Source organism: Osmerus eperlanus, chromosome 16 (assembly GCF_963692335.1).
Source record: "Osmerus eperlanus chromosome 16, fOsmEpe2.1, whole genome shotgun sequence".
Lineage (NCBI taxonomy): Eukaryota > Metazoa > Chordata > Actinopteri > Osmeriformes > Osmeridae > Osmerus > Osmerus eperlanus.
Genome location: NC_085033.1, coordinates 8,802,302 through 8,829,696, shown reverse-complemented (window position 1 = coordinate 8,829,696; position 27,395 = coordinate 8,802,302). Strand labels below are relative to the sequence as shown.

Sequence of the window (27,395 nt, the reverse complement as noted above, 5' to 3'; positions counted from 1 at the left end):
GTCGTAATTACAAAGTTCTATGTGTCTAGGGGGTCTCCGTGGGGTCTACCAAGGAGCCATGATTGGAGTTGGTTCTAATAGTACACATATCAGTATCGGGCTTCTCACCCTTCAGTTATTGTTCTGGGTTATTTTCATCAGGAGTTAGGCTCCTCTTCTCCTGCAATCAAAAGCATCTCCACGCCTGCTCAATAAGTCTCCATTGTTTTGGCTGCCTTTGAGTGAAAGACTGCCACTGATTATATTTCATTAAGGTTTTCACCATCCTTGTGGTGCCATTCATCATCTAATCAATGGTGGATGCAGTCACAACAACCACTCGTAATTACACACCATGGCAGATTAACTGTATTTGTGTTTTCCTCATGCTTCAATCTCTCCTATCCCAAAAGGAAACACCTCGCTGTAAAACTACAAACACTGTTTGAGGATTTAAGGAGAAGGAGAGTGGGCAGAAATAGCATCTGGTGCCCAAACCCATTCCAGTGGTTCTACCAAGCTCCAACAGCAGGCTTCCTCAGCCTCTGGACCTGTTTCGCAACACAAGGTGACTGGATGTTCCCTCCAAAGTAGACTGTTAACTTAATTCCAGAACCGATCCCTCTTCCTCGCTCCAGCCAACTTCCAGCCATTCTTTTAGCTCACGGAAAGGAAGCTTGGCTTTGACACGGAACAGCTCCCTCATCCCCGCTCCCACTGTCAGCTTTGGCCCATAGCAACAGGGGGACTCGATTTCCCACTGCTAGATTAGATGGAGGGTCACGTAGCTCCATAGATCTCCATGTGCAGAGTCCTGAATATGTAATGTCCCCTGTCTCTATCTGGGAGATAAATTACCATCGTGATTAAAGAGGACGATCTGATGACAGATGAAAGCTATTAAACCATAATTAAATTTTGCACTTTCAGCAAATTTGTCTTCATATGACTGCCTTATGTTTAATATCCTCCAAGGAAATATGTTGAGAGTTGAGGAAAAAAAACATGTTGGGAGGCTGGGTTCTAGTTATGTGAAAAAAAAGTATGATTCAAGACAAAAGGGTATTAACTTTATCCCTTAGGGATTAATACTATTACGTCAGTGTAATATGCAACATTATTGCATTTTTATGTTTCTGCCAACAAGTCTTAATATTACTTTTGATATGGCTAGACCTCGGTTTCATCAGTTCAGTGCAGATGCGTCCAAGTGTTGGACTTTTTAATAATGGTCTGTCAATCTGAGAACCAGCCTCACACTGCAGGGAGACTCATAACACAGGAGATGTACAGAGGGAAATCAGGCAATATGTCCTTAGAGTGCGCTCACACACGCAGTAGCGCACACACATTCAATCATACTCACTAGCGCGCACACACACACACACACACACACACACACACACACACACACATAAACACTCAATATGATCACATGGCCAATAGGTCAATACATTGCAAACTCCATCCTTGTCCCACCAGTCAGGCTCCATCGTGATCTGTATAGGGGGGAATATGGTCTGTGTTTTTCAGTCATAGTGGCTCTCTCCTGGGCTAGAGCTCAGACTGGAGATCAGAGCGCCTGGCTCTCACCATCTGGTCAGGGCTGGGCCGGATAGGCACCTTGTCCCTGGTGTGGTGGTAGTGCCTGTATTAGATTAATTAGAGCAATGAGCCCCCTGCCACAGGGAAAATGGAAAGAACACCTCCTGCTTTTAACAGGCCATGTGAACTGGGAATGACATTTCCAGACAATATTCCCTAACCCGTGCTTATTGCCCTGGCATTTAAAAAAGGCTTATATTTGTGGACCACTGCATAATGATGTCATTTCAATGCCCTTTGATGTACTGTAGACTACTAGATTATAACATCAACGAGTAGTTATGATGCAAACACTTGGACCGCGAAGTGGCAGATTGTACTTACATATGTTTGCCGTTCCTTTGGGAATGGGCAGGTAGGAGCCTACACTCCAGGCCCGGCCGTGGTAGTGTCTCTTACAGCGGCCACAGTCTGGCCCTGTTGTGTTGTGCTCACACTCACAGCCCAGCTTCCCCTTGTCAAATACGCAGCTGTTGGCATGCAGATTGCATTTGCACCTAAGAGGGAAAAAGACCATATCAAATAAATACATCAATCAATGGAATCCTTTAATACCTAGGGACACAACTTTAATGCTACTCTCCTTTCTTTTGTGGATAATTGCACATTTCGTATTTTTTTTAAGAGGTTAAATTGAATTCCTGCTGGGCGCATTCTACTTTGATTGTACCACATTTGAGGGAGAAAAAGCTTCATTATCCTCCTTTTAAGGCAAGGGCTCATTTGCGACTTTCCCTGTGGAGAGAAGCGGTCGGCAAATAAGGTCACGTCAACTCTACAGCTAAATGGAAAGGCACCCTGTAACTGCACGCAAAGTTGAGTTGACAGAGAATGAAAGTTTGGAGAGATGCCAGAGAAATGACAGAGAAACCTTTCTGTGATGTATGAGAGGGAAAACCTGGAGACGGGAAGCTTGGTCGTTGGTGTTTGTTAAGTTCTCTGCCTACACTTTGGAAAGGAGACACATTCGCTCAGATGATTGTATTTACTGTCACATGAGACAAAGTGGTTTCATATTCCACATACCTACATCCAAATATAACCCTCATTATCTGATTTTGCTCCCGAGGAGGTAAAAGGTTACAACTGGCGACCGACCTCTGTGTCTCGTGGCAATCCAGATAGTTAATTGTGAGACTATCGAGTGAATCTGACATCGTAGCCCTCTCATGGGGGTTGGTCGGCTCATGATTTCATATCATGGCTTATGTTTGTTGTTACAGAGTGCTTCCGAGGAAAGATTTTTCCCGTTTGAGGTCTAAGTGGTACGGATATGCTGCCAACCTCGACGGTGAACATGAGACAGAGAAATTACTGAAACAGTCAGAAATACATCCATTCTAATTGACTTCCTGCCCTCTGTGACATCTCTCTCATGAATGATAAATAATGGCGGGAAAGAGGGAAAACTACACCGTGATTCTCTCCGAGGTTGTATGAGTGGGAAGTCACTGTGTATTAAGGAGATGATGCTAAGCTAATGTGGTGTAGCATACAGTATGCATTTCAGTTGCTTAACAAGCAGTACACTTTCATTTCACAGACCCTCCTCTGGGGCCTCTGTGTGTTTCCGTACTGTATTCACTGTCATAGCATGTGATGGGGCTGAGATTTAGTAAATGTTCATCAAAATCTCTGCAAGCTCTCCCTATAGCCCTAAACTTTTAATCAATTAAAGTATCAGGCACCATAATGAATGCCTGGGCGGACCTCCTCTGCTGTGCAGAAAGCACCAGCTCCCTGAAGTAAAGAGCAATGAGGTTTGACCTTCCGCTTAATTAAAAACCAGCAAAATCTGGATCATCAGGCCCAGGCCATGCAGCTAGATAGCAGAAGATAGCCAGGGACACAGGGGAACTTCTCATGGAGGACACTATGCTTTTGCCGTGGGCATTGTCATATTGAAATCAAAGAGCAAGCCACTCTCATTTTGTGCCGGTCACAAGAGGAAAATCCCCATGCAGCCAGCCCTTGAACTGGCACCATTACAAAACACATTTCATAAAGTTTTAATGACCTTTTATCCTCCTAGATGGCCCCACTGCAACTGGTATTATCCATTATCTTAACAAGTGACTGTCCCTGAAGAGTCCTCCAGCTTTCCTCTCCTCCCCTCCCCTTTCTTCTTTTTATCTCCACAAACATTTTTTTTGTAACAAACATTCATTTGTAAGCCGACAGTGTAACCATGATCAAGAGTTAAAGAGTGGTCATTCACTGTGATCAAACTAACATTAAAACACAGAAAGAGATTTATGTGCCATATGATTACTAATGTTGCCCACCAGTATAACCATCTTAGTAAATAAAGCCCTTTCATTAGCACAAAGATTCATCCATGTTAAGATAGAAGTCATACAGTACATCAAGATTCCTGTGTGCAATGTTGATTTCTACATGTGAGCTGAAATCTCATCAGTTGTTGAGTTGTTATGGAATAAGGTCACACTTTGTTGTAGCATACTTTATGTATAATTATATGTTGATGCTTTTAAACACAGTCAGAGTCAGTTTGAAGCATCCTGTACTGTATATAATACACAAAATGATGAAGAAAGTGTTTTGTCCGTCTCTTCATAAACGGAGTGACTAAGTTCAGTTGAGTTCTGGATTTTAATAAGTATTTATCAATCTGCAGATTGGGAGAAAAACCCAGTCTTCTGACCATAAATGACAACACAACACCAAGCTTAGGTCTCAACCAGGTCTCTCTCAGCTCCGAAAGCCGGAGGACCATCTTTTATAGGGCACAAGAATGTAAACATAGATTGTGACAGTCAGGCAGTAATGACGTTTCAACAGTCTCAGAGAAAGAGATTCACTGCTCCCAACACATGACAACTCTCAGACTAGAGAGTTCATAGTTGGAGCTCTCTTTGTAGTCATGACAAGGAACGTTTAGCCAGTACTTTCTCCTGACCCCGAACATCTATTAGCCCTGACACATAGACACAATATACTCTTATTAATAGCAAGCTTACATGAGAACGTACTAACTAGTATCCAATGACTAGTTCTATTGATTAGTGAATAATGTAAGCACACAGGAAATCCCAATTTCTTCCACAAACATATGGAGTTGTTTGTAAGGAGTTCATAAAAGCTCAGTGTTTACCCACTCACACATCCGTTTATATCTCTCAGCATATTATGCAGTGAGAAACGTTAACAAAAAAGAGTCTGTATTATGCGTTGGGAGACTCTAATTGGCAGCCGTGCCTGTTCCTCACACTGTCTTCAGCATGTTTCCGTGGGCTGCCTCACATCTGACAGCCTCCACACAGCCTAGCTCTGTCTGTGGAGATTCTTCATTCCTGTGACAGCTCCGAAAACCCATGATTCCAGACATCATACACTGCTGTCTCCAAAAGGGAGTATATACATTGTTAAACAAGGACCTACAGGAATGATTACAAATGTAAGAACAAATATATATAATTGAAAAATGGCATCAGAACTTCCGATGCCATTGTGATATAAGACAAGATGATAATTGAGGGTGTTTCAGAGCAGCGGCTCATCAAATTAGAAAAATCCTTCACCAGCGTGATAATATTGTTTCATATGTACAGCAGCTTAGAGTAAACATAACAAAATGTACAGTGCATTGTTAAATAATAGCTACATTAGGCCAGCCTATGAACATCCCTGGGGAATTTCATGTCCTCTATGTATGGACCTCTGAGACAACAAACAGTAGCTATGTATGGGCCCATTACATCAGATTTGACTCAGTGAATACACACCAGTAAAGACGTAACAGTGAGTATTGGGATCCATGTTAACAACTCTTCCTATCTTGTGAACCTCCAGCCAAGACCACTCTAAGATCCAGAAGTCCCCCTTAAGGCTTTACAGTCCCTCATAGGGAGCCAGCCTACAGTACCCTCTGTCTAGGTTCTGGAGCTGGAACACAGATCCATCCTGCGTAAATGAACTCAGAGAGCTCTTCAGAAACTTTCTGACACACATACGGACAGACAGACAGAGAAACAGACAGTTGTCACAGACAGACAGTTGTGGAGTGATAAAGCAGCTAAGCGTAAACTTTTGCCCAACTAAAGATTCAGATCACTGTCTGTGTGCTTTCGGGTCAACCTGAATGACCCCCTGCAGCACCTTACAGGAAGGAGGGCTTCCTTTGATGTCTTGCACATGAGAGGAAGAGGCACAGGGATGCATGTGAACTGCAGGTGCAGAGAGAGTACAGAGTCCTATCAAAAGCCCAGGAACTCTGTCCTGCTGTCATGCTGTTTACTGGGGGCAAGATCCATGTGGAGCAAACAATGTTGCCGGTTTATATTCACCACTGAGTGAAACGTGGTAAGAGATTGATTTTGTGAGTGGAGGTTATTCCTCCATTATTATGTTGTGTCTCTAATGGTTCAACGAATAGCTACCAAACCACCCAACAGTGCTCTGAATAGTGATGATTGAATATTTGTATTGTACAAGATAGACAGGTGCATTCTTTTCAGCCATGAAACACAGCTATTCCAGATGCTTTGTACGTATAAGATCTTTGTCATTCAAAACAAAGAACAAAGTACAACCCCATCTTCCCTTGAACTCCCATATGAAATTATTTTGATAAGCTAATTTCACAAGGTGACATTATGAAAATCGATGTGTAAATCGAGAGGCCGTAAAAATATATAAATTCCCATCTCGTCAGAATGAGAAAATTAGACATAGCCGAGTTATAATATAACCATTTTAGTCAAGGCCAGAGGAGTCACAGGCAGACGGAAAGAGCTGGATCAGAGACACGGAGAGAAAAAGGCCCATGTAACGTGCAATAATGTACCTCACATCACAAAAAGCATTTATGTTGGCAGGTCTGAAATGCTGTGTCTTGGGGATCTTTCTCGACACGTCTGTGTTGTGAGATGTACTGACCATAATGGGGGTGAAAGTACATGATATTCTCATTGTTATGCATGGTTTAGGATGCACTGTGAGACTCTGGTAGCATGTACATCCTACTCTACACTTAGGTGGTCTAAGACAAAATATAGTATGAAGAGGCTAAGGTCACTCAAAACAAACAAAGCTAAGAGGCAGTCCCAGGTTTCAGTCAGATGCCAACACATGACGCATGATGGCACATGATGGAAGCCATGGAGGAACATCACATGTACCTTTAAGGGGCTACGCTTTAGTGGTTGCAATAGCCAATAATAAGACATTGAAGATATTGACTCTTTTTTTACATCTTGGCTGTAATGAAACTTTCTATGAGGACACTTGTCAGACTTCACCTCATTATGGTATGTTGTGTCACCATGAAATTGAAGAGTCCGATTAGGTTCTGTGTTCTTGCTTTATTTTGTCATTCCTCTGGGTGTAATGTGTTACATCTCTGGCAAATTGTTTGTGTCTCCCCCTGCCATATAAAGTAGGCCCGCCAGGGCTTCCCAAATTGCCCGAGAAATATTAGGAATGCATCACAAGTTAATTCCCCCTGCTCCAATTTTCTGTTGAAGCAAATCAAATTTGAATTTATGTGGCCTGGGCAGGCACCACTGGAAGCCATGCCTGTGATTTGTTTCAATGACAGGGACTATTATGAAGGTGGTGCTTGATGTAGGCATACAGTATGGTAATGTGTGGAGGGCCTCCTCAGCCTCACACTCAAAGGCTCAAAGACAAGCAGGAAGCAGTGAAGGGAGCAATTCTGGGAAGATGCATTAATATGGAAATAAGAGGGCGGGTGCCAGATTTTGCATTTGTGTGTGCGTGTGTATTTATGTGTGTGCTTATGTGTGATATCGACCTCCTCCCATCCCATGTTGGGGTGAGATGAAACTTTAGAATGTGACATGGTGAGATAAAGCATAATTGGGTGTGTTTACAGATTTACCAACACCATCCCACTAACTACAATAGGGAAACACCACAGTGAGATAAGACATGAGGCCTATAGCTTGTACAGCCTGGGTAAAGCCTGATTGTCCGTGTATTCATGTCTATAACTGGCCTTTGGGGAAAGTTTATGTTGATGTGCTTTTTCTGGCTCTCATTTATAATTGAAAAAAGAAAGGAAAGCCTCTAATGAGGGCTGATTAAAAATCGGAATGAGGGAAATGATTGGCAGAGAACATTGCAACATGTGACACACATCTGGTCGGTAATAAAGGAACGCTGAGAGAGCCAGACCTGGACTGACAGTGGCACCAGAGAGTATTACCGTCAGGAATGAGGAACAGTTGCAAAGGTTTGTTAAAAGTAGATTTTTCTTTTTATCACATTCCTGGTGTCATGTTTGAATAACTAAACCACAGAACAATTTATACTGTAGATATTAAACTTTGATAGATAATAACATATAAAAACATGGTTTGTAAATGTAATCATTATTAGTGTTGGTTATTATTTAGTAAATTAGAATATGTAATTGCACAGAAGACATTTATTAACAGTGCATCATACACACATGCTTTATAAATGGCTTCTAAATGATAGTAATTAAACAGAGACTCTCATCAATCTGTTGGTATGCTGAAAAACAATGAAACCATTAAATGAATCCCTCTTACTCTGTAAAGAATTAATGGTTCATGAAATGATAACACGAATTATGAACATGGTCTAAAATCTACCAACTAGGGGAAGGTGAGAATGCAAAGGTTGGTGAGCATTTGGCTTTGCACAAGAACGATACACACAACAGCAATAATTCAAACCTTTTAAACTAAGAGCCACAAAGAAGCCATGATGGCCTATGCAGTTTCATCCTGTCCCCAGGGTACAAGAGAAGAGTACATCCACATCCACAAGGTAGTGATCTAGGATGGGTCCTCTGGAGAGTTATGCTTGATGTCACTGAGGAGCGATTATAACCTCAAATCTCTTAATGCAACCTTTGAAGTGTGAGATCCATCATTCAACAGGCAGGGTTTGCCTACAGGCTTGATTTGTTTTATGTCCCATACCAAAACCAACCTAGATGTACGCGTAAACTAGCATTTAAATAATTCACCTTAATGTCTTAATTGACTATAGGGAGAAGAGTTAGTTGTTGCACGTTTGTTTGTGGTTTAGCTCTTTCAGGCTTGAGAGTAATGTTGTAAGAAGAGACATAATCGAGAGAGAGAGAGAGAGAGAGAGAGAGAGAGAGAGAGAGAGAGAGAGAGAGAGAGAGAGAGAGAGAGAGAGAGAGAGAGAGAGAGAGAGAGAGAGAGAGAGAGAGAGAGAGAGAGAGAAAGAAAGAGACAAGAAAGAAGTAACGCATTAGCACATATGGATTAGCTGCCTCTCATTCCCAGGCCCCAGTACAGCCCTGTAGATGGCTAGCCCTGACCGTGCAGTCAGACAGTAATGACCGCTGTCTCTTAATTAACCACAAGGCATTGATGAATAAGTTAAGAAGAATGTAGAGCGAGACGTGAAAGGTGGGACAGCTGGAATGGTTCAAGGTTTTTGTTTCCAGTATCACATTAGAAATCAATAAAACCCCTTATTGAATCTGATAATGTTTTATGACTAGGATATTGTGTTGGCACCCACATTATAGCTTCCTCTTCACTGTGAATGGATGTTATTTATGGCTTGCATAAATGAAATGGACACTGACAGACAAGCAGACTTGTGTCAGGAATGCCTTAAAAAGACTTACATATGGTGTAACAATATTGGTCGAAACTATACAGTAAGCTTATGTTCCCTACCATGTAACCACATAGTAATGCCTATAGTAAAAACATTGTAGGTACATAGAAATGGCTAAGTACTTAAATTGTATGTTAGGGGAATAGGTTATTCAAAAAATGTAAGAAGGCACATTATGGTGAAGGGGTGTAAGGGGTAAGTGGAAGTTGTAAAGGAGCAGGTGAAGTTTCTGTTACCAAAACAAGATCAATGTTCCCATCCACTCACCTCTGGAAAGCCCAGTCTCCCCCATACCAGGTTTCACTGGTCTCATAAAGTTGTACAGCTAAACATTTCCTATATGACTACAATGTTGTTACTTAAAGTACTATGATGAACTATGATGGCAGTCAGTTGATGTAAAGTATTAGACTGTATCAACCTTGACCTCAACAGGATATCTTTCAAAACACCTGACACAGCTGGCCAGGGTCAGGGGATGTATAATAGTTTCTGTATGTGGTAGAGGCCAGCACAGTCAACATTCTTTGACAGGACAGCCATTCTGTGGAAAGGCGTTTCATGTCTGTATGTCGCCAGAAGGCTGCTGAGGCCAGAGAAACTCTAATCAGCCTCTCCACCCACCTTCCTACTCTTTCAAGTGTGTTACTAAAACACCCCTGGTCAGAAATTGTATATTTTCTTTTCTTTTTCACCACAAACTTTGGTGGAAAATTGAATTTGATACCTAAAGGCACGATGGAAAATTGGGGAAAATAACTTCTTTCCCCATTCCCCCTCTGCTGCTCTATCTAATGAATGGTAAAATAAGATATCTGCAGGAGATTTGTGCTGGCATACTGGATAGGCCATCCTACTATCTGGGGCCCATCAATTCATGTTATCTGCACTATTAGTGTGACTGTGAAAAGAAACATTGGCTTGAGGAAAATTATTGTTGGTATTATAGTCATGTACAGTAGGAAGGAAATAGAGTAGGTGTAATGAATACTACTCAGAGCTGTTTTAATGGTTTAACATTGAGATGTTAACACTTTTGACACTTAGCCAATATTAAACCTATTCATTGAAAGACACAACATGTATGAAAGAATTAGAAAGTATACTGGAAAAACGGAATACTCTTCATTATCACACATGCAGAGCCACAGTTGAAGGCAAGGCCTTGCGGTGTGACGTCTTCTGGTTTCTCTGCTTCAGTGATATGTCCCCAGTGGTTGCTATTTAATCAGCTACAAATGCTCTTAATTACAAGATTAGTCTTCCACCAATTAGCCAGCACTCTACATTGTTCTAATCCTCCATTGAAGTTAACAGAATTCTAATTTGGAACTAACTGTTTAAATTCACCTGGGAACAATCAAAAGGGTCATTACAAACCTAGTTATCTTTACATAAACCAACTGTAGCAAGCCACGCTGGACCCAGTTGGAGAACAGCTGTATTGTATGTTTTTATTATTATTTTAATATAAGTATCATAAAAAATATATACCTGGATTGTTTTCATTCCTTCCAAACTGTTGAGACCATGAACTATCCAGTGAATTATCATACAAGCTGAGGTAACTAAGATAAAACTTCTGTTTAGATCCCAACCACAACGTATGGAACGGATATGCATGTGAAAACACAACATACGGTTGGTACATTTTGTATAAAACCGAGTGTCCTACCTGCCCTGGACTTTGATGTCAGAGATGGCGTAAAAGTATCTGGACAAGTTGTTTTCGTCTACCATGGTGGAGCCTGTGGCGGGTTTTAGTAGCCGTATCCTCAGGTCGGTGATGGTGAAGAAGTCCCGCAGGTTCTTGGTGGTGTCCAGCTGGCCGTACAGCGATGCTAGGTTGTGGAGGCGTGGCCCGGCAAAGAGGGCGAAGCGGTCCTTAATCTCGAAGCGCACGGTTTTGTCGTTCTTCCACACATAGCCCCTGGAGTAGTCTTCAGTACAGATGATGTCCAGCAGGGTGCGCTGTGTCAGTTCGTTGACTGTCTTGGGATCCATGGTAAAGGCATCCAGGCAGTCAGTAGCGTAGAACTGGTATGGTGTCCAGGTGCGGCCGTAGTCTAGCGACTTCTCCAGAAGCATTTGCTCTGGGCGTCCGGACTCGAAGGTTAGAACTATGTCGTCGGTCAGCTCAATGGTTTTGTTCCAGGACAAGGTGATGTTGACCTGGAGGGGCTTGGGGTATTTCTTCCAGGAACTGGACTGCCAGAAGGTTGTGGGGTTGCGACCCTCAAAGTCAAACATCAGCTCCGTGGGATGGGCCAACTCCTCTGTGGTGGCGTCACATTCGTTGTTGCACATGTAAGGATTTTCCTATGGAACACAAAACGAGAGGCTTTTCAGTCTAGGTTTAATTCATTTTTAGTCACAGTCTTTTCTCCCTGTCAAGCTTTTTGACACCTTAAAATCGTCTCTGGGATCGTATTATATTTGTCAAAGGTAAAATCTTTCACCGGTTAAAATTTTTCTGAATGTGAGACCATTCCATAACCCTTCAGCTAACATCACTCAGTATTGCAGGGTCACCAGGGGTCACTACTGGTGGAGCGAGGCAGCTTTAGAAGGCATCCACCTGCCATCACCATTACACAGTGGATCCTATGCTCTCCTACTACCACCACTCGGGTCTACACTGTCACCCAAATAGCAGATGTGATTGATATTCCTGCTGGTATTCCACTGGAGATGGGAGAGGCATCCTGATGAGCTGCTCTTATGAAACACACTGAGGGACATGCATTTTTCATGGCTTTGCGTCTGCCCTGCACCACCCAAGTCCCCACTAGGACTGTGTGTCTATAACACATTGTGTGTGTGCGTGCATCTGTGTGTGTGAGAGAGAGCTCCACAGTTCCATTGACATTCCTCTCACCTCTGTCCAATGGAACAATGAGGCTCACAGCCAATGCTATTTTGATAAACTATAAAACAGGTTGATTATCTGTAATCATCAAATGTGAAATCATCTAAAAGGGAAAACCAGGAGTTATCACGGTGTGTCATGTCAATGTGGGGGTTGAGGTACATTAAAGCCAAAATTTCTCTTTGTTTTTTTCTCCTCTCCTTCATTTGATCCTTTCATGGTCATCAGAGAGCAGAATACTGATATATCTACACCGCTGCTCTGCCACAAAGATACAGACACTGGGACGCCTGCTGCTTTTCTTTCCTTGACAGAGAATTGGTAAGTATAATGCGATGAATCTTTTATTTCACAATGATTCTTTATCCTTCGTTTTGTCCAAGGTACAATCACACCTCCTCAGAGATTCTTATCTAGTCAGTAAGTTGTACTCCAGGGACCATGATTGTGATTCTGTGTGGAGATAACTATAGGTATCTGAGAGGGTGCACCCGGTCTGAGTGATGGTGGGTCACTAGGTATGGCTGGTGCTGGGAAGTTCTCCATTATCCAATTAGAAGAAAAAAAGCAATGTGGACAGATAGACAGAGAGAGAGATATCGGGGTTAAGGTAAAGAGGGAGAGAGAGAGGAAGAGAGTGCAAAGTATAGAGGGGCCGTAATAGGTAGGACGTTGTCCCCTTGTGCCTCTGGGACAATGAATTGTAGTGGTGTCAGCCATTTACTTCATGGAGTGTGTTGATCTCTCATTATATCCCCTTCTTTCTCCTTACAACAGCCTTAGAGGTCTGCTCAAAGGGTGGCATTACACACAAAAAGACAGAGAGAGAGAGAGAATAGAGATTTTGTATCTGCCATTTGAGTGTGAAGTTTCACTTATATTTCTGTTTCATGAGATGTCACGGTGACAACGTGGTTTCGTTGTGTTGCAAGGCAAAGTACTGTAGAGTCCCTTAGAGTCGACTTATTCATTCACGCACACTATGAAATACTTAAATGACTGTGTCCCTGGTTAGTAAAAAAAAAACGATACCCCACTTAAACACCAAGACAGAGAGGGAGAGCGAGAGGAGTGAGAGAGAGAGAGCAAGAGGTAGAAAAACAGAGACAGCACGAATAGATCCTATCTAGTATAAGAGCCAGTCCAGCTGAAATTGGAGTAGAACATAAATTCTATCTATTATCCTTCTTGTGCTGCCAGCGGAAATTTCAGCCCTTCAGGACAGTAATTATTCAAGCCATGGAATATACTAGCTGAATGGACTGCCCTTCTCATAACTCACCAACTCATCATCTTCAATAACAGCGGGATTTTATGATGTGAAGGCTCACTTCCAATCATACATATAGCATATATCTGTATTGATTTCCCTCTTGGTGGACCCACCACAATGAAGCATCTCGATATTGCACGGTGGCAGAAGGATTGATGGTGACGAACATAAAGGTCAAGACCTTTCATTGGATTCCCGCAGCGGTTATTTAACAACAAAGCATTGCCTTATGAAGATCAATACGCTCTGTGGTCAGTCAACAGCCAGGCCCCGCTGGTGCACTGTGGGCTGTTATTGAAAAACGATGAGGACTCTCTGTTTTAGCCTTTAGTGGTGATCATGGACTGGAGGAAGGAGGGTGACGGGGGGGAAGGAGGAAGGGGGTTGAGGGGAGGAGGAGGGGGGTAATGGTTGCCCTCTGATTAGAAATGCTGACATCTCCATTGCCACCAGTGCCACTGTGTAATTGAGCCCAGCTGTTTTCTATCAATGCTATCTGATCCAGGGCAGTAGCTTAGTGCAGGTTACTTGAACAGAAAGGTTGTGGCAGATCGCAGTTAATGATGTCCTGATCTCTGAAAGCCATTGGGGTCAATCCAATATCAGGATGTCACAGTGGGAGTGAGAGTGAGACAGGGATAGGATGGAAGGAGGGAAGGAAGGAGTCAGTATTGTTCGACTGGGATTGCACATCATAAAATCTGTCATCTAATGCCAGATGCTGCTGATGCTATGAAAGCTATTAGGCTATGATAATTAACTACCGAAGCTCAGTAGCCGGTACTAAAGTGAATCAGTGGAAATAAAAATAACCCCACCCACATATAAGATCCTATTATAATAATGATTTGGTAGTACTGACTTAAACACTAACACAGTCATGCATACACCCTACCACATAGCCATACAAAATCCAATAAACACACACATACACAGAAACACACACACATATTCATACAAACCCACACACTCACACAGGCACATCCCCACACCTGAGTGGGGTGTGAGATAAACAGATGTTAAAGTGAGTGACATATGACCTTTGAGACTGACAGGTGTAGGCTTAAGATGATGTGCTGCCTGACCCAGTATGAGGCTGCGTGAGATAAATTCACTGGCCAATGACAGACCAGGTTGATGGATGGGAACAGGCAATCCAACCAATCGGTTTGGTTGACAGATTCTCTGGACTTCTACCCCACATCCCAATGAACAACCATTTTACTGCATCCTTCACGCCTCCTCTCCAACCATCCCTCCTTCGCCCTCTGTGTCCTTCTCATCACCTCATCTATCAGAACAGTTGTCTAATGCAATTCCAACAATTTTATCTATATTAGCCAAATACCTTTCAAGAGACTCATTTTCTAGGTCACATACTTTCAGCTACATATTATGCTTGCACAATTTTAATGGACATTGGAAAAGGATGCCCTAGGCTGGATTGTAATTCAAGGCAAAACACTACTGATCCAGAGGTACTGTAGGCTTTAAGAAATCGCTGTGAATGTTGGCTAATCTGTTATATCTGTTTCTCTCTCTTCTATAGAGGAGGAGCACACCCTATTAAAATGCATCATCACGCACACCTCCCATTTCTCAACACTTTTGTACTGCAAGTCCTTACTCAATAAGACGCAAATCTTTACTTCTCCTAATCCAAACATGATGTTGGCTTGCATTCCTCCCATGGAATAACACCAAGGGGAGAAGTGAAGAGGTGAATTCTCAATTTACATGTGTCGCAAACACTGCACTGTCATTGACTGGGATGGAAAGGCATTTCATGTAAACTGTAGCAGTACACATAGTCAAAACAATACTTATAATTACATAAATTGATTTAAATAAAAGTGTCTGACTAACTATGTAAAATGTGAGAGAAAGGGCAGATGTGAATGTATGCTTGTTAGAGCACATGGCCTTTCTTGGTCACACTGCCAGTCTCAGCGCTGCTCGCACAGCTCCCACATGGGTGGGAGAGACATCTCTCCTCCTGGATTTGAGGTGTTGCTACTTTCATTAGTCCATCCTCCTGGTTGCTCTTACACCTCCTTGCCCACCACCCCCCCCCCCAACACCCCCCCCCCCCCCCCCCATTTCAGACCTTCACTTTCCCACACTTGCAAAGAAGCGGAGGTGCTTAACCCGGGATCAATGTGAATTGCCGACTCTGTGTACCACAATCACAGACACCTCCACATCTCCCGGTAAAGATTACACCCAGCTCCTCATGGAGGAGAGGTGCTCCGCCCGAGTGGCTCATCCTGCACCCTCTGTCTTAAGGTGCTGGGAGCCGAGAGAAGCCTCAGTGCTGGAGGAAGGAAGGTGTTGAGTCTGTAAGGGGAGCTGCCGTCTGTACCTGACAGTAGAGACAGCTCTCATGAGGCAGGGTGAGATATTGGGAGAGCGAGGGCTTTGGCAGAAACTCAATAGAGCTTTAATGACCTAGAGGGTCTAGAGGTGCCTTACAACAGAGCTGGGGTTTATCGTGCTGACCTTCAGAGAAATAACAAAGGACAGCAGGCGAAATCTCCCAAGTTCCCGGTTCCATCTCATATGGATCTGTGCGCTTGTGAAAATCTACAGGTACTGCAATTTGCTTAATAAATGCTGTTTTGTACCAATGTAAGTGTACATTAGTAAGCTCAAATATGACAGGCCACGAGGAGCTATGCTTGAGCAGGAAAAAAAGGATTTCCTTTATTTTACATAATCAAAGTGGAGGATTCAGACCATTAAAATGGTACATCACATGTGTGCGATAGGACTAATATACAACAACATTCGAAATCAAACGTTGTCAGAAATGTCATTACGTGTGCGTATCTCCACAGAGATAAATAATACAAACCTGATCACAAAACACAAACCAAACCGAAGCACAACTTCCTGTGTGTTTGTACGCTCCATGCCAATGCCCGTTTGGAATAAGGACCACCCCAGCAGTCTCTTTGAGGATGGCTGCCTAGCCAGTCTGGCCTTTTGAAGTGCACTGCTTGGCAAATCAACTGCTGCATGTTCTATTGGTCAGGATTAATTTGGATTCACCGAGTGCTCGCAGACACATTGAGAACTCTGCATTCATTAACACCTGCCCTCATGATCTGTCCCATGTGGCTCCCGCCCCCATCTAGGGTACTCTTAACAACACTTTATTATTAAGGGTGGAGGTGGTAGGGGTGAGGGGGGATGGGAGGGGAGGGCTTTGCTTAGGGTGGGAGTAATGTGGCTTGAAATACTGTTCTGTGGAGAATCAGCTTCTCTCACCAGATCTATGTGAGACTCTGTCATGTGTGTTAATATGGGGCACACAGAAATCTGTCTCTCCGGTACAATGTTACATGGATGCACTGCCTGATATAACCTGATCTGCCTGTCTTCATGTTTGTTTTTCATTTTAAAAAATCGGGTGCATATGACTTTTTATCTGGTGAATAAGGTATTCATGAAGTAACTGACAAAAGCCATGACAGCAAACTTATAGTACACTGTGTCAACTACTTTTAAGCAGCCTTAGTCCTTGAGACTTCTTTCTGCTGTGCAGACACATCTTCTAGGACTTAAGTGCCACTCATCAGCTACAGTACAGAAGTTTGTCATTTGCGTCTGAGGAGCAGGTTGTTGGAATATTAATAATATTAAAGGAGGAAACTTATGACAAATCAAAAGGATTTGAAATAAAGCACCGCTTATTTTTATCATATGTCATGCCAATCTTGTTATAATGGACAGGACAGCCAGCCAGCCAGCCAAGGCCAGGGAACCCAGGGCATGGCCAGGGGTGGTGGGAGACTCTCCTCTTGTGTATTGACAGAACCTACTGGCAGGAAGTACTGGCAGCCATGCAGGCATCCTCTGCCAAAAAAGCTTTTATTTAATTGATTTATATTTTGGGTTATGGAGAATATTCGGTCAAACAACATTATTGTCAAACAAAGTGAAATTCACTGTACACAGCTTCTCTCAGTGTTCAAAGACACATACATTTTTAGGATTATGGTCTATTATTGATGAACAATGACTCTGGTTCACAACACAGAACACAGGAAGCTTGTAATGTCTGCCCCTTGCTGTGACATGACTTTAAATAACTACCTTACTGAGGTAAGACTACAGTAACAGCAGCACTTTTAGGACATCACTGCCAGTGATGATGCGCAGAAGGAAATACTAATGCAACATTCATTTTGCCGCGCCTGAAAGAAACATCCGAAAATCAGTTGAGATAACAATCAGTTGACACAACCGTCTGAAGTGTAAGCTAGCCTAGGCTCAGATGTGTAAGCTGTCATGTAATTAGCTAAAAGTGTTTCCTTTCAGACTTGGCTAATTCGCGTGTGAAGAGCTTTCATGATTCAATGTGTCAACATAGACAGCCATCATCGTCATCTGACTTTCCAGCCAGTCTGACACATCATTCACCTTGCATATATGCTTACATATACAGCTAAGAACAGTTATAGAGATGGTTCTCTCTCAGCAGTGATCTGTGCTTACTACAACACTAAGGTTGTACTAAGGTTACAGTGTGTTAAACACAGAACATGACGATGATTATCAGCAGTATACTAGAAATATTCTAATTTAGACATAATCTATAAAACAAACATCTTCTGAGCTGCTGTTCTGTATAAAGAAGCTATAATCAATGCATGTTCAAATCCTTATGCTTACGGCTCCATTGGAGGTACATTATAGTCAACATTCATGCATTCATTTTCAATATGGGTGTTAATACTAGACTGTTCCACCACAAAGCCATCAATTTATTTTAAGTCTGTATGAATTATTCATCCCTCTGTGTATTTACATCCGCCAATGAATTAACCTGCATCAGATCCCAAGGAGTAATGTCAGCGTATATATTTATCTGTCAACCGCAACACGCCTTATATGGACATTAGTGAAGCCGGCAATGTTCAAAGATTGCATGAACATTACACATCAGTGGGTGACAGAAAACAAGGGACATGGAAATTAAAAAGGGAGGATACAAAAGGAGGTGGCAGGGAAAATAAATGATGAATTCTTCTGTTCTGTGTAGAGTCTAGGGACATGTTCCGTGTCATCTCAGTGTCTGAGAGAGCACTGGTGCGCTGCTGACGTGCTGGGCAGGCCAGGTTAGTACAAAGTCAAGGGCACAGGGTGGCAGAGGAGCTAAATGTCCTCACTACTGCCTGTCTCCAAACAAATGTATGGATGAGTGAGTTTGCAGGAGGAGGGAGGGAGGGAGGGGCTGGGAATCAAAGCAACTGTGACAATATCTCTATATGGCTTCAGAAGCTGCCTCCTAATCTTAGAATTTATAGCCTACGGTATCAGCGGAAAACAATTGCATGCTATATCCTGACCAATCAGGACTTTGTGTTGTGTTTTCAGAATGAAGGATGATGCGCTTAGGGTCGTTGTTTCAGACAAGGTTTAAATTAGATAGGGCTCTTGTGGACTTCTTCTACGGACACCTGGATACTGAACAGACATGCATGCCACTGTGCTAAAACATGCTTGCTGGTCCTTGGACTACACAGACTCATAATAATAATAGTGACTTTCGTCATTTCGTACAAAAAAAAGTCTGCTGCAGTGATGGTCAGTGGCAGACTGGTCTCAAAGCAGCTTAGCCAGAGCGCTCATCTTCTCTTCTTCTTGTAAGCTCCCCCAGACGCCACATGGTGCACTGGCAACCCAAGTCCCTTTCATCCACACCGAGAGAGCAGAACAAAGTTCTGGAGAATTACAATAATCTTCAGTTAAGGTCCACTGTCTGACAAACGAAGTGCCATTTGTGCATTGGGTTTGTATTGCTGTTAAGGAACTTGACAAATGGTGAAAGAATTATGAATAGTTTTAATACCAAAAGGTTTGTACTGTGTGACAATGTCAAAATTCATGAAGGTCAATCATCAGCACCAAATAACTCACATCAAAATAACTATTCAACTTTAAAACTGAGCAGTGCAAAATACCAAAAACCTTTGTGTTAAGTAATACTTTGTGCTAAGTTGTGTGGCTTCAAATAGGCCATTCAATTTCAGTAATTGGCGAAAACTTTTTCTCATTAATGCACAAAAAAGGTCCCATCATTGTTAAAAACCCTAATTAAATCGACAACAACTGAACCCATTCAAACAAAAGGAGGAAGAAGTGAGTAATTAAAAACATATGTAGGCTTCTTGTTCACGTCTCGACTGATAGTGTCCAAATTAACGTTTTTCACACTAGTAAGCATTACCAGTCATGGTTCTTTAGGCCCATGTGGTGCAACACTATAATAATGGGTTCTCCTCTGCACCGTTTCCATGGTATTGATTGGATAATTTATATCAATTAACTGGAAAAATGCAAAACATATAGCATTAAAAATATATAATTACATTTAGTTAATTGCATACGCTCGTATGAAAAGTATGACACAATCAAGAAGTTTGACTTTTCAAAGTGACAAAAGTAAACCTGAAATCAATTGGCCCTGAACATTTTGGCTCAATAAATATATTTTATGACCGCCATAAACAAGTATTTCAAATTGAAAGAAAGTCTCCAGTTTCCTGCCAGACGATGCAACATTATACTCAGTAAAGAATCCACATTGTTCTGTGTTTGCTCAATGTAAAGGGCACCAGAAAACTAGGAGCAGTAACTACTATGTTTCCAGACCCTGAAGCTCCAGATCTAAAAATAAAATCAGGGCTAACTCCCTGATGCAAAACACCTGTCTCAGTCTCTGCCTGTCCTCCCGCCAAAGAACAATACCGACTGAATAATAGTGTACAATAGTGTATAAGCAACAAATAAATATTCCTCCTGTGAGACACTTCAAGTGCTCTATTCTGCCAAATCATTCAATCTCATAGTTTAGGTCATTCCCTTGTGTATAGAGATTGTTTCAATAAGGGATAATTGTAACCTGAAACAAATGAAAACACAATCTAAAAGAGAGGCAGGCATGAGGGAACAAGAGGAGCAGAGAAATGGAAAATAACCCCTTGAAATCTGAAAACCGTCCCTCCACAGATGAAATTCAAAAACTCGGGGGGGAAACGGATTAGCCAGCTTGGTTCAGACCAGCAGGGTGCATTGTGATTGGCTGGAAAGAGCTCATTTGCATGCACCCTGCATCTTTCAAGTAACTTTCGCAAGGCTTCAGTGGCTAAGGTCACAAGTGTCAGTCTGCCTGAGTGCCGGCAGAGAATGTAAACAGATGAAATAGAAAATAGGCTCAGAGTGTGGTCAGGATTTGCCCCTGTATTAACAGAGGTAATGATAACCGAGGAGCAAAATGTTCAGGCAAGGTTGAGGCAAGGTTGAGCCATGATGGGAGGGTATGATCTGGATGAGGTACAGTTTGAGGCTCATGACTAAACACAGTATTCTGTTTGGACAATGAAAAGTCCATGCTGCTCCTGGGGTCCTGTAATTAATCTAACCAGACTGTGATCAGGCTGATCCTGCCTAGGAACTAGACAGTCAACCTGTCATTGTACCAATGGGAATTTTCTCTTTCACTTTCTTTTTCTTTATCTCTTCCTTCATCTCCACATCTCTTTTTGGTCACCCTCTTCCTCCCTCTTCACCATTTTTATTTTCTATACTAATGTGTTCTATGTGCTTATACTGGGATTTATCTACAGGGCTGTTGAATCTTTTAAGAGTTTGTTTTGATAGAATACTGAACAGAACAGTGCACACGACCGGAGACGTGCTCCCGTTTCATCCTGCAGTGCCACTAAATGTCTCCCTGCCATCTGGAGTTTTAGAGTAAAACTCATCTCAGGAGGCCCTTTTTAATTGGTAAATATTTACTTTGCTTTCTGCAGGCACATGCAACTGCTAATACTTTGGGTGTGTCAAAGAATTGCTTCTATAACTTGAGTACAACTTTACAGTCAAACTAAAGGTACCAAGGGTTTAGGTAGAGGCCATCGCTGTTCGTACTGTATGTATATTGATGAGATATTCTCTTCTTTTTATCACTCCTGTATGTGTGCCTGTGCTGTATGTATGTTCCCTATGGTATGCAGCACAGTATCCATTCCTCTTAGTGTGTGCTCGACAACAGTGGTTCTCAACAGTGTTGAAGGCCAGCTCAGTCCCACCCCATCCGTCATCCAGAGAGACAGCCCAGGCAGAGACTCACCAAAGCGCAGTAGGTCTCCGGTGGATCCCCACACGTGATGTTGGGCGGGTCAAGGGTCACCCTCAGGTACTTGGTCATGTCGGTGGCCTCTGGCTGACAAGCCATGTAGTCCCAGGCCAGGCCCTCCTCTGTGTAGATCTGAGACTTACACACATCGTAGTGTCCCCACGCTGCTGGGTAGTGCTGCATGCCGTGACACACAGCCACATACACAGCTGGCAACGCAAACAAGACAAGCCAGTGCATCGCTGCTCTGCTTTTGTGTGTCCTGTGTGATGAGGTGCCTGGTTTGTTTTGTTTTTTTACCGTCGATGCACACACGAACAAAGACAATGTGTCACTGAATCTTCTTGAGTAGCCTCAACTTCAAAAGGCTGGAGTTTTCGGCAGCCCTGGCAGCATGCTGGCTTTGTGTTAGCCTCTTCAGGCTACTGGTACAGCCTTCACTCAGTGGTTTTCATGTGAGTGGACTCCAGTCTGGAAGGTCATACATGGGTCAGGAACAGCTTTAAGGGGTGGGGCCAATGTTTAGGTTCTCGCTCTTCATTGGCCAATGGGTGTTGCATGTCTCAGGTTGATTTTGCTCATCATTATCACCAGAAGCAGGGCTCTGTATGGAGGAAGGAGAAAAGGTCATATACAGAATCTAAGGTCATCATTGTTACACACACACAATTATAGACTTTTACATTTCCAGCAGGTTTCCTTCCTCTCATGCAAGGTGTGATCTTCATATGACTTTCATACACATTAGTCCACAGGTATAATTGAGTTACATTCAGTCTTTGTGTGTGTGTGTGTGTGTGTGTATGTTGGGGTGGTGGGTGGCAGTCATTTGGAGTGGCATTTGTAGAGTCCACCAACAAACAACCAATGCATTTATTCTGTAGCAGATGACAATATTGAAGGACAATTGGTCTGTTTGATGGTTAGGTAACTCTCTCAGCTATCAAATGCCATCAGTCAGATAGTGCCCCTGGTCCTATAATAGTGTGTGGACCCCCACCATCTCTATCAGATACAGCTGTCTTGAAAAACTGAGAAACTGATGGCTGCTGTTACCTGCCGACCTCACACAGAGTAAATAAGACAAGTCTGAATGATGGCTGAATGAAACGTTCGTAACATGTCCTACAGTACCTCAGTGGCTGTAAACACACCTCTAAACCATGTTGCTCTGAACATTCTATAAAATGGCTCCATTAGTGTACTATACCGATGAGTATTACTAATTCAATATGTTGATCAGTGGCTTTGACTAAGACAACTACAACTTTACTACAACTCAAAAAATATTATTACCAGCTCACCTTGATTCATGTGTGTCAACTCTAATGGCAAAGGCCTCAGCACGATTGTGATATAGCTATCAGCACAAACACTTTGTATAAGAATATCAAGCAATTACTTCACCCATTATACAAAAATAATGCCACTGTTAAAAATGACTTGGGGGCCAGAATTTCATAAACACATCTAAGAGGAGTTTATTGCACTAAGGATGTTGTATTTTATCCTGTCATATCCTTCAAATTGAGCCCTGTGAGGAAGTAATGGATGACAGCCTTGGTTAGTTATTGGCCTACCTCCCTGAGAAGGGAAGGAGGCGAGTTGCTGGATGGAGGTAAATGTTCGAGGGGCAACGATGACTGGCTAAATGTACTGATGTCAATCAGGGAGACTTCTAACAAGAAGCTAATTTCAAGTTTGACAGAAATGGGATATTTGATGTGATGAATAAGGCTTTTTCTTAATGGAAATATAGTATGCACCATGTTTTATATATATAGACATCATTCCCTAGCCACAGAGGCATTTAACTGAAGCCTGTCTATCGTAAAGAGAGATAGAGACTGAAAAAAGGAAAAAGGTGAATCGGTGAGAGCTTTCAGGAGCTGATAAGGAACATGGCCAAGATCACATATATACCACAGTGCTATCATACGCACATTTGAGATAAAAGTGCTCTCTCATTATCTAGTGCTTGAGTTTCATTACTGGAGTGGTCCGATTACATTTCACATTTGCCTCTGATCATTTCAGTGGTGCTTTCTTATCTGTCTTTGCGCAAAAAGGGAAATTCAAAGCTTTGTGATCATAAGTGCGACTGACCATATGCAGATGGATTTGCATTCATAGCAAAAGTGAAAAGTCAAAATGTCGTCCAACAAGATGGTGTACTGTAATCATGTGGAGGCTCCCATTCCCAATTCATCTATTTGCCACATACACGCGTATGCAGTCCACCATACCGTCACTATTGCACATGTAGGTAAAGGAGTTTATTTAAATAAAATACCAGTTTTTCTCTCAGTGGCCTACTGAACGTTCCAAACACGACCGGGATTCTATTTTACGGGGTCAGGATTCCAACCACAGAAGAAGATGTGGGGGCGCATTCTATATTAAAAATCATAAATATTTAACTTGTATTCTGTATGGACAGGGAAAGAGAAAGAGACGGTCGTGCAAAGCTTCTAACCCCCCCCCTTCTCCCCCTCTTTCCCTCTCCTGTTGTTTTTGAAACCTCTGAAACACCCCCTTGTGTCCGCTTGTGTTCCATCCCCTGGGCCGCTCAAGCATGGCAGAGTGTTTTAGAAGTCAGTAGGCAGCCTGCCCTGTGGCTTATATTGGTTACAACCTCCTGAGTAGACTCTTAAAAGTGTGTGGGTTTATTCCATTCATTTTATAGTCACCCTTTCTTACCATGGGTGTCTCTCTTTTCTCTCTCTCTCTCTCTCTCTCTCTCTCTCTCTCTCTCTCTCTCTCTCTCTCTCTCTCTCTCTCTCTCTCTCTCTCTCTCTCTTTCTTTCTCTCTCTCTCTCTCTCTCTCTCTCTCTCGCTCTCTCTCTCTCTCTCTCTCTCTCTCTTTCTCCCTCCTACTCTCTCTCTCTTTCTTTCTCTCTCTAACAGTTCTCAATCTCTCCTTTCCCCTTTTCAGCCTCAGAGTCAAGCAGTGAAGGGAGCTGTCCAGGTGCTGAAATACAGCCCGACAGATCCTTGCCTCCTTGCCACTCAGCTTTCTCTCTCTCTCTCTCTCTCTCTCTCTCTCTCTCTCTCTCTCTCTCTCTCTCTCTCTCTCTCTCTCTCTCTCTCTCTCTCTCTCTCTTTGTCTCCCAAGCCTTGGAGCGGCTAATCAATACATAGCTTAGGATTACTTTAGCAACTTGTTATGCATTTGATTTTGATGGAAATTCTTTGTAGCTGGCCAAACAGATGTAGTTTGGTGGCTAAATTCAATTCATGTTTAATTGGCCATTCACCAAGGCCTTTTATATATGCTACAGTGAAATCAACTCTCAAAGCACATGAAGCTGGCACCACTAACAGCATGACACCCTCTTGTTCAAAACACTGTCGAATGTCGGAGAAGGTAACTTTTAACCCTGGCCTGGGTTGAGTGGCAGAGACATTGTCTAGTTTTACCACATGAGCTGGTTTTTTCTCATTGCTTGTGTCTGGTCCTTGGGAGGAAGTGTCTAGGAGAGGCTCCACAGTACTGCTAGGCAGCTGTCACAGCCAGAGCCACATGTGAGAGTCTTCATACATTATTGATAGCTATTTTTCTTGAAAGGCTAACATATGCTGAAACACTGGACCAGCAACATGGTCCTGAGAGAGTTCTTCATGCAGGCACAACCATGAGAGGAAAGGCACATTTGCCTGTAATTCCTTTAGGCTTTCACCATGCTTACAGTATAGTGGTTGCCCATACATTCCACAAAAACATGATCTCGTCGTCAATTTCGAAAATAAATTAAATATGTTTTAAGATACCATTTAGCACTACGCTGGTTGTATTCAAATACATTTTTACCCACCTGCGCAACAGGTCAAAACTACAATTTTTCCTTTTATATTAAATATACTTTAATAAACATTACTAATAAGACATTCGCACTGACTAAAAAGTATGGACGCAGCCTAACACTTTCACAGTGAGCCAATGGGCCACTGAACCAATTACCACAACATTATAACAAACTGTAATTATCTATAATTATAAATGGTCTTTAAAAGTGAGGTGGTGCACCTGGGCACCGTTTATCAATTCCGATGATGCAGAAAAATTGCATCATTGGACAGAGATATAAATACATTCTTTAGAAAAAAAACCGTGCTCATTATGCCGAGAACAATAACATTATTCCCTTAGTACTCACAGTTTTAGAGACGCTGAGGCAATGAAAAGCCATTCAACAAGTTCAGTATGGTCTCACGAACTGCGGGCTCGTGTCGTTCCCCAGCTCCGTGCCATGTTTTGATAACAAACAGCATACACTATAGTCTAATGCTCTAAAAGGCATCAAACAGGGATACATTATTTTCCCTGCAACAATGGCATGTCAGCAACTTTTCCTTATAACTTCGGGTTCGGTTTTCGCTCCGCTTGCACGCAGGCATGCAATCTTTATTGGGTCGCCACCTAATAATCATAATCTAAAAGCTCCACTAAATGAAGTGCAAATTCAAATAACCAAGAGTAGGCTACCTTTAGACTTCTACAACAGAAATTACAGTGGATCAAGGAATTAGCCTACCCCGTGCGGACAGGAAACAAGTTATCCTCTATCATCTGCGTCCTTTACGCAGCGCGGTCCTCCACGCAGTGTTTGAGGGAACGCGCTTGCCTGTTCTACTACCCGTTCACCACCGACACTTACTGGAGCTCGAAAGATAAACCGATCTCATAGGCTATATCTTTACTCACCTTATATGGAGTTTCTTTGGGGCATCCACACCGTACAGCATTTTGGATAGCTGCTGCAACGTTATGGTTTAAGCTTGTTGCAGCCAAACAGAAAGACTCAAAAAGGGCAATATATCCCCCAAACAGCTGAACATGACCAAATCTAGTGTATTCTAGTTCGACATTTCCCTGCTCCGCTGGGTCCTAGAGATAGGATAACCTTGATATGGGATGAGAACGATGTCAAATCAGCCAATAAACATTTCGACTGGAGGACATGTTCTTCAAATGCAACTGCTAGGCATAACTCAAACGGCCAAGGCTTACAACAACTTGAGTAGTGTAAGCAATATGTCTACAGGGTAAATGCCAAAAGGTTTTGGTTAAATATTGTTTTGAATTCATTTAGATATTAAAAAGTTATATCTCACTGATAATAACTTTACACCAATTGATGTAATGTGTGTAGGCTAGAAACATTTAGCCGTCCCTATTTGTAGCCCTTTGGAAACTATTGTTGAATGAACAAATGTTGCAAGTATTTATATAATTCCTAACTTCGAAAGAGATAACCATAAAAATACTTACCTTCCGTTCATATAGTTTGTTCGTCGTTTAAGTACATGCAAACCTTTTTCTTTATATTGTCAGTAAAACTTTTGTACCAGGTGAATGGAAAGATGAGCTACAATAGATGCACGGCTCGATCCCGCGGCAAGGAGTCATCGATGTCACACTCGGCACTACAGGGCGCCGAACATCGTTGCAAACAAGTGTCGTGACAGGTCGATTTGAACAAGCAGCCTAATTTTGGTCTATGGCCAATGTTGGTAGATGGCAGGATAAACGCATCACCGTGTCTATACATTCCTCTGATAGGTTTAAACTACATTCCAGTAGCCATATATTGCATGATTATTGGTAAAAGCACTCCAGTCAACTGCCCTTTTGAAATCACAATCTGGGCGTGAAAGAGTTAGTGTGAAATGTGTGAGATAGAGGGTTGGCACAACATAAGCTCGACTAGATCCAAGATGGGTTTAGAAAAAAATCGGAATTCGTGGTTGGCCCTGCAATACGCGATAGATGATTGTGAAGTAGATACTAATATCTAGTTATCAAAGTGGTGGTTACAGAACCATTATCTCATCTCACATTTGTACGTAGCTACAAGCAGTTGTCCAGATCATATGGATTAAGGCTATAGAACGAGGGAAAATTAGAGTGA

At 42.4% G+C, this 27,395-nt stretch overlaps 1 protein-coding gene across 5 annotated transcripts in view; it reads right to left on the bottom strand.

The window, feature by feature from the left end:
* Window positions 1-26,848, bottom strand: part of LOC134036913 (netrin-G1-like) — a 32,542-nt gene extending 5,694 nt beyond the window's left edge. For 3 of the 5 annotated variants that reach the window (XM_062482087.1, XM_062482090.1, XM_062482091.1), the window contains exons 1-4: window positions 26,189-26,292; window positions 21,478-22,087; window positions 10,871-11,514; window positions 1,909-2,081 (exon numbers count right to left, since the gene is read on the bottom strand). In XM_062482087.1, coding sequence (XP_062338071.1) covers window positions 1,909-2,081; window positions 10,871-11,514; window positions 21,478-21,723 — 1,063 coding nt within the window. In that variant the 5' untranslated portion in view covers window positions 21,724-22,087; window positions 26,189-26,292. Of the gene's footprint in view, window positions 1-1,908; window positions 2,082-10,870; window positions 11,515-21,477; window positions 22,088-26,018; window positions 26,111-26,188; window positions 26,293-26,755 lie in introns of those variants that run through there. The other 2 variants (XM_062482088.1, XM_062482089.1) reach the window with 2 other exon arrangements.
* Between the last annotated feature and the right edge of the window lie 547 nt (window positions 26,849-27,395).